The 8,191-nt window shown below is 42.0% G+C and overlaps 1 protein-coding gene across 5 annotated transcripts in view; it reads left to right on the forward strand.

Moving 5' to 3' along the window:
* The window catches only part of ptpn11b (protein tyrosine phosphatase non-receptor type 11b), a 61,778-nt gene extending 56,291 nt beyond the window's left edge, over positions 1-5,487 (forward strand). For 3 of the 5 annotated variants that reach the window (XM_036212933.1, XM_024293965.2, XM_024293966.2), the window contains exons 14-16: positions 1,505-1,605; positions 1,684-1,767; positions 2,809-5,487. In XM_036212933.1, the coding sequence (XP_036068826.1) occupies positions 1,505-1,605; positions 1,684-1,767; positions 2,809-2,821 (198 nt within the window). In that variant the 3' untranslated portion in view covers positions 2,822-5,487. Of the gene's footprint in view, positions 1-1,504; positions 1,606-1,683; positions 1,776-2,808 lie in introns of all 5 variants that reach the window. The other 2 variants (XM_024293967.2, XM_024293968.2) reach the window with 1 other exon arrangement.
* Positions 5,488-8,191: the final 2,704 nt, after the last annotated feature.

Below are 8,191 nucleotides of genomic sequence, written 5' to 3' on the forward strand. Positions count from 1 at the left end.
CGTAACGGTCCCTTCACTAATATTAGTTCATGTATACTTAAGCATTCACGATCGCAACCATTAACACAAATTCAAGCAAACCGCGCCATTTTATGCACACTCTGCAACTTTGCATTTTTCCTTTGTACTTTAACCAATCACCATGACAAAAGTATGGGAAACGACGTTGCGTTGCTACCGTTGCAGGTGTGGCTCCTTCCCAGGATGCGTGTTCTCGTGTTAGAGTCTTTAGCCCTCTCTCTCTTCGCACTCGATACATGCGTGTTTGAGCTGAGTGCGCGGGAGGGTGAGGAGGTCCACTTCATGCACATCAGCAGCAGAACATAAACATGAAGAGCGCAGCAGGTGCAACAAGGAGAAACTACATCAACACAAAAACGTAAAGAAAATGAGTGACTCTGGGAAAAGAAGCAAAATCTAGAACTATTTCACTTTAATTGATAATTTAGAGTCTGTAGGAAAATAATTCCATGTAGAACCACCTCCACAACCAACCTGTACAGACACCTGAGAGAACCTCCTCCAGAACAGAGCAGATCATTGCGGACCTAAACGGATTTAAATATTAAAATGCATAAACAGAAATGCTTTTTCATGTTCACAATGTAACTGCATTGTGTGCAGCAGCACTTTAATTATGGCACAGAATGAGCGGTGATGAAGAAGAAAAAGAAAAAGCTGTTCCGTTCGGGGAATTTCTTTTCCATTTTATTTAAGAGACAATTATTGCCGTTACATTGTAAAAATGAAAAAGCTTCTCTGTTCATCCATTTTAAATGTGATATTTGGTAATTGAATTTTAGTACACATTTACCAGAGAAATGTTTGAAATTGAAATGTCAAATGCTGTTATCTTTATCATTTTAATTATGTCACAGAATCAGCGGTGATGATGAATAAAAGGAAAAAGCGGTTCGGAGAATTTCTTTTATTATTTCATTTAAGAGACAAGGAGAATGTGAAGTTTATTTAATAATTAGCATTTTTCAGGTGCTTTTTGAAAAAATATATATTAAAAAACATTAGATAAAATTTTCACAAAAGCTTCCGCAACATCAGGCGCTTTAGGCTGCAACAATCATAAATATGAAATGTCTGATTAAATAAAGTGTGCACAGACACGTTTATGCATATGTAACTGACTGCATTCGTTTCAGTCAACTAATATTTCTTATTTAACTTTACTCAGTGCCATCGAAAGCATTAATAAAAGATGTCTTATGCAGCTGAATAGCAACATCTGCATGCTAGTCTGTTTGTAAATACTGTGTAAAATAATGATTTACCCCCTTTTTCTAAATTAGGAAATAAATAAGTTTTTCTTACTTTTACCAGTTTTAATTGAAATAACTAAAACTGCAAATGTTGAGTAGAAATAGACAGAAATAGTCTGTCTAATCCAGAGCTCAACTTCTTGAGTTTTATTTTGAAGTTTGGATGCAGTCTTCAGTTGTCTGTCTTATTGTCAAGTCTCAATCACTGAACTCATCACTGTCTTTTTCAGAGGAATAAGATGAAGGAACGAGAATATTCCAACATAAAGTATCCTCAGATGACCAACTCCAGGTCCAAACAGAACACGGCGTCCTCGCGGTCTTCTTCTGTGTAAGTGGAGCAAGTCGGAGCTCAGCAGAAGTGTCAGAGATGACCTTCACTGTGAGAACGCTCCCTGTGTTCATGCAGGATGACGAACGAGGACTCTTCAGGCGTGTACGAGAACATCAACTTCAAAAGTCCTCAGACGTCTTTTAGCAGCAACACCAGGAGGTAAACCTGTGAGTATTCCATCCAGAGCAGCTTCCTCATTCTGGAGAGTCACGGAACCATCTGGTTCTGTTCTGCTCCAGGTTCACTCCGGTGCTAGGCCTTAAATGAACACAGCTGAGCAGAAAGGCAGACTGGAACAACCACATACTGAACTTGATGTTAACCTTTTAAGACCTGACACAAAATCTTTAACATATTGTAACTTTTCAACCTTCAACTCAATAATTCCAGTCGATTCTTCAAAATCGACTGGAATTATCGAGTTAACAATTGAAAAGTTACAGTAAATCAAAGAACATAATCACTGGAGCTCCAGGTGTTAAAGGGTTAAACTAAACTCGTTCTTTATTTATTCATTCTCTGTCACTCTGACTGAGAAGTTTGACTTCCTTCACACTTTTTCCAAACAGATTTTGTAGGATGGAAGTTTGTCTGTTTCTAGGATGACTCCACAGAAGTGGAGGGACTGTGAACGCAGAGTTTAGGAAACTTTCCAGTCAGAGTTCCATTCAGGTTAAACAAAGGGGGCCGTATGTTCTTGACAAGAGTTTAGCTGAAGAAGGAAGCAGATCTGCACAGAAACCTGGAGGCGGAGCTACAGGAGGTTGTCTGCGGGCTTGCTGGGCTGCAGGAAATAAACATGCTAGATATTGGTGTGGCTTCAGTTCTGATCTGTCTGTACATTCAATCTGTAGCAGATCTTTACGTAAGTTTGGACCTAATATTCACCTAATTTTAGACTTGATATTTACCTTATCTGTACCTGATCGGTACTTTTGGTTTTTGACCCTGTCTTCATCAGTCTGAAGACATCAAACCCAGTTGAGCTGTTTTGCTGAATTTTTGGCTACCAGCTGATTTTCTGATTTGGTTTGAACCGTTTTAACACTTCAGCTCCAGTCTTCACTTCCTTTAACAAAAACGGCACTCTTCAACAATTTACACAGATTTCCACTCCAGTAATATATATCATTGACTGTGCTACACTGTCACAGGATCAGATCTTTGATGGAACCTTCATGTCTGCTTCTCTGTTTGCAGCGGCGGCGCTTAAAAAGAGACGGATGGAGTTCAGCGCTCTGCCCAGCAGACGTTGGTGGTGAGCTGACCCCCCCCGAGGAGTCAGCAGCAGCCCCCTCCTACCAGCAGTGCCTTGCTACAGGATGTGTCTGTGATTCCACCCGCCCAGCCCTGCTTTCACTGCTCTGTCCTCCCTCCAAACCCTGGAAGCCCACGGAGACGATTACCCAGCAGCACCTTTGGCTGATGGAAAGAAGACCCCCCCCCCCACCACCACGACCACTACCACCCAACTTAACGGAGCCGTGTAGGAGGTCATCGCTAAGCTGTTTTCAGTCGAGACTGTTTGTGGTTCTGGCTCTTTGCTGGCTGTGATCTGAAGTCGGACGGCGTTCGCCGCGCCCCGTCCTCCAGCTGATCTGCTTTTAATCAGGCTGCTGAGTGATGGGGGGGGGCAGTTATACAACCTGCTCAGGGTCCTGAAGCTCAAGCAAAACTGTTATTTAGCTTTTTCTTTAGAGAAAAACTTCTGCTTTTTTTTTTCTTTTTGAGGAAGAGTCGATGAAGTTTGTGGAAACGTGGCGTTCTCCTGGCGTCCCGTTGTCCCTGCAGGTTGAGGCTGGGTTTGAACATCATGATACAACTAAATGTCTTTTTATTTTTTAATCCCAAACCAACCAGACTTTATTAAAAAAAACGGTTTTCACACCTGAGCCGTCGCCGGTGACGCTAAAACACAAAATCTTTAACATACAGTAACTTTTCAACTGCGGCGCAAGTTACTTTTCTCCATCAGGATCTACTGATCATGTTAACGATTGAAAAACTCCAGGTAATCAATGATCATAAACACTGGAGTTGGGTGTTAAAGGGTTAAACGGAACAAAGGTGGAAGTTTCTATGCTAAATTTAGGAATTCTTGCATTTAAAAATAACTTAAAGCAGTTTTTTTTACTGAAAAATATTTTTTTAAATTGTAAAAAGGAATTGATAGATTGGATGCATCTGTATTGAATTTCTTAAGATCAATTTGACTTGAATTCCTTGTTTTTAATCCCATCCGTAAAGCAGACGAGGGGATTTGCTGCTGCTTATTTGAGAGTTTTTTTGTGTTTCAATGAAGCCTCCATTCTTTGCTTATATTTGATGAGATTGTTTAAAGAAATAATGTATTTTATGCCATATATATTTAAAAGTCTGCGTTTTGAACCCATATTGAAGCAGCTGACCGCTCTCTGGCCGCCTGCTTCCACCGGCTGTTCTGGTAAATCAGCAGGTCTGATGTGGTTGAACATCTGTCAGACGGGATCGTCACGAGGAGACCAGGAAAAACCACAAAAGGACCAGATGGCCATCTGCCCAAGATTGAAGAGCAGATTTGTCTCCAAAAAGTAATTTAGAAGATGGCGGTAATCCAGGGCTGCTGATCGCAGGGCGAGGACACCAACGTCACTTCTGTGGCTGACCCCGCCCCTTTCCAGTCTATATTTAACCTACACAGAAACATGCAGCTCCAGGTCTGCCGGAGGTTCATCCCTTAGTTTCATCCACCCTTCAGATGCGTAGTGGCTCCCCCTGCAGGATGGTACAGCCACTGCAGCAGAGACCTGCTCAGGAATCCATCAGGAAGAAACGCTGGTGTCAAACGTCTCAGGAGACATCCCGCTCTCTGAAGCGGGATAAAATGATCGGATTGGACCAGTGTCTTACAACACGTCTGCTTGACTGCACTGAAACATGAGTAACTAAATACACCTCATCTGCTGATGACGTTGAATGTACAACAACCAAAAGATGCTGTGAGAAACCCGCCTCTTCCATGTTTCTGTTGGGTTTTGTAGAAGCTCGCTGGAGCGCAGGCTGCACGCCGCGGCTCTGGAAATGCGTCTGACGTGAGTTATTGTCCTGTCGGCTAATAGAGTGATTTATTTTTGTGCATAAGCCCAGCCGGCAAGGCCAAGCGGGCCCCATACAGTTTAAAAGGGGGCAGAAAATGTGGGTCCTGAATGGGTTTGTTTCTGTGGTGGCCCAGGACCCACATTTTCTGCCCCCTTTTAAACCGTTTGGGGCCCGCTTGGCCTTGCTGGCTGGGAGGCGGTGGTTTGTAAAGTGAATAAATGCTGCTGCTAAGCGGACGGGACGCCTGTTGCTCCAAATCGTTGCACTGCTGAAAACTCTGGTTACAAAACGTCACGACCACTTTGTGTGTAGAAACGTAGAGCGGTAGATTCCCCGTGATGGTGGCTTCGCCTGTGTGGCTCCGTGTTTGGTGAAATCAGTACTTGAACGTGTAAAACTGCTGACCCTTCACCTCAGACCGCGAATGTTTGTTAGTTTTCTTAGACTTTGTTTCTTTAAATTTTGCTTTTTTGTGTCTTTTTTTTCTTTCTTGAAATGATGTTCTTCCGATTGTTTGACGTTTTCTTCATTCTCACCTTTTGTAACCCGTGTGCATTCACCTGTGATGGGTGTGTTCTGTATCCATGGAGATGAACGTGTTTTAACTTTGACTTGAACATGTGGACATTGTTCTGCCCCTCCCTGAGGCTGAAGTGACTTGTTGTCTTGTGTGGTCCTCTTCCTTTTTGCACTGGCTCCACCCAGACGCCTTTTTGCTGTATAGCTGCAAACTGCTGATGCAAACTGTGGCATCAAAATGGTTTATTACAGATGAATAAAAACCCACGCTGGCATCCATGAGATCTTGGCTGTTTCCCTGGAGACACATGCAGCTCTTCTACCCTTCTATTGTGGCTTTAAATAATAAGATATTAATTTAAAAAGACAAATGACTTGTAGTTTAGGTTCATTTGTTTTAGTTAAGTTTTTGATTTATATTTTAAGCTGACGTGATCCTATAACAGGAAAATGAAAATGCTTTTCTGAAATGATTGCTTACATTCTATTAAATCAAGAAGAATATTGTCCTTTATCTCTCCTCCAACATGCAGATAACAGCAAAATGATGGAAAAAGTTTCATTTACTCTCAAAGATGCTCAGAGATTCTTATGTTCTGCTGCACAGGAGTGTCTAGGTTCATTTCCTGATCCTTCTAGTTCAGAAGTGAACCTCTTCATGTTATTGTAATTGCATTTTGAATGAATATATTTACCTTTTTTAACACAGTGGAGCAAAAAAGTGTTTATTCAGCCTCCAAAAGTGCAAGTTCTCCAACTTAAAAAATAAGAGAGGCCTGAAATGTTCATCATAGATATACCTCAACTTTGAGAGACAAAATGAAAAAAACAAATCCAGAAAGTAACATTGTCTGGTTTTTAAAGAATGTATTTGTAAATTATGGAGGAGAATAAGTATTTGGTCAATAATTAAAGTTCATCTCAATACTTTGTTTCATACCCTTTGTTAACAATGACTCCAGTCAACAAACTGTTGCTGGTATTTTGGTCCATTCCTCCATCAGATCTCCTCTAGAGCAGTGATGTTTTGGTCCATTCCTCCATCAGATCTCCTCTAGAGCTGTGATGTTTTGGTCCATTCCTCCATCAGATCTCCTCTAGAACAGTGATGTTTTAGTCCATTCCTCCATCAGATCTCCTCTAGAGCAGTGATGTTTTGGTCCATTCCTCCATCAGATCTATCCTAGAACAGTGATGTTTTGGTCCATTCCTCCATCAGATCTCCTCTAGAGCAGTGATGTTTTGGTCCATTCCTCCATCAGATCTCCTCTAGAGCAGTGATGTTTTGGTCCATTCCTCCATCAGATCTCCTCTACAGCAGTGATGTTTTGGTCAATTCCTCCATCAGATCTCCTCTAGAGCAGTGATGTTTTGGTCCATTCCTCCATGCAGATCTCCTCTAGATCAGTGATGTTTTGGTCCCTTCCTCCATCAGATCTCCTCTAGAGCAGTGATGTTTTGGTCCATTCCTCCATCAGATCTCCTCTAGAGCAGTGATGTTTTGGTTCATTCCTCCATCAGATCTCCTCTAGAGCAGAGATGTTTTGGTCCATTCCTCCATGCAGATCTCCTCTAGAGCAGAGATGTTTCCGGACTGTCTCTGGGTAACACAGACTTTCAACTCTTTTCAATGATTTTCTTTGGGGTTGAGATCTGGAGAATGGTTAGACCACTCCAGGACTTTGAAATGCTTCTTCTGAAGCCACTCCTTGGACAGTGTATTTGGGATGGTTGTCATGGAGACAAACCCAGCTAAAAAACAGCTGTAAAAGCAGCCCCAAATCATGATGCTTCCACCGCCATGCTCTACAGTAGGTATGGTGTTCTTTGGATGTAATTCAGTATTCTTTCTCCTCCAAACAGCAGAGTTCTTACCAAAAAGTTCCAATGTGGTTTCCTCTGACGATAGGGCATTCTCTAAACCAGGGGTCCCCAACTGGCGGACCGTGGTCCGGGTCCGGACCCCGAGACCCTTTTATCCGGACCGCCAAGCATTTTTAATAAAAATTATTTTACATTCATCTTTACCCAACATGATTTTTGAACAGGCGCGGACGAGGACAGCTACGTGTGGACCGGGGTCCTTTAACCAGCAAAGAGCAGCATCCTAATGTTTACATGGTTGGGACGTAAAGTTATCAAGCGATTGAGTGAACAATGAGAAAAGTGGACTCTGAAAATCGTGTCTCCTGAGATGAGCGGACCGAAGCTTTCGCTTTCATTTTACCAGCGGTGAGTTCTGCAAGATTAAAAGCACGTGGAGGCTGTTGCTTTTGGTAAAAGCACCGATATCAAGCGGCGCTACGAGACAAAACCCAAAACTTTTGACATAAATTACCCATCAGGATAAGTGAGGTGGACATGGAAAATACATGAACTGAAATGACAATCCGAGCGTACAACACAGGAACGCTAACAGCACAACAACCAGCTCACGAGTGCTCAGTAAGAGTGGAATAGATTACTGGTGTCAAGCCAGCACGCTCTCGCTAAACTGCTGTCAAGTGAGCCCTCTCTGGAATACGGCGTGCGACTTTAATACAATCATTACGGTAGCAGCAAGAAAGGCTTCATTTCAAAGTGAGAGTAAAGGGTACCTCCTTGTTTCCACAGAACCATTTCACTTCTCACTTAGAGTATCCTTTCATGTACTCTTACCCTCAAAGTTTCACTCAGATCTGATGTGGTATTTTGAAGTACTGCCCTGTTGAAATTGTGTACTTAAGCAAAAAAAAAGTACACTTTTAAAATACCTGTAAAATGAAAACTCCTAGTTTCCACAGAATCATTTCACTTCTCACTTATAGTATCCCTTCTTGTTATGTCACCCACATAGTTTCACTCAGATCTGATGTCGTATTCTGTAGTACTGCCCTGTTGAAATCGTGTACTTAAGCAAAAAAAAAGTACAGTTTTAAAATACTCATAAAATGAAAACTCCTAGTTTCCACAGAATCATTTCACTTCTCACTTATAGTATACCTTC

The sequence above is a fragment of the Oryzias melastigma genome, linkage group LG7 (genome assembly GCF_002922805.2).
Source record: "Oryzias melastigma strain HK-1 linkage group LG7, ASM292280v2, whole genome shotgun sequence".
In the NCBI taxonomy this organism is placed as follows: domain Eukaryota; kingdom Metazoa; phylum Chordata; class Actinopteri; order Beloniformes; family Adrianichthyidae; genus Oryzias; species Oryzias melastigma.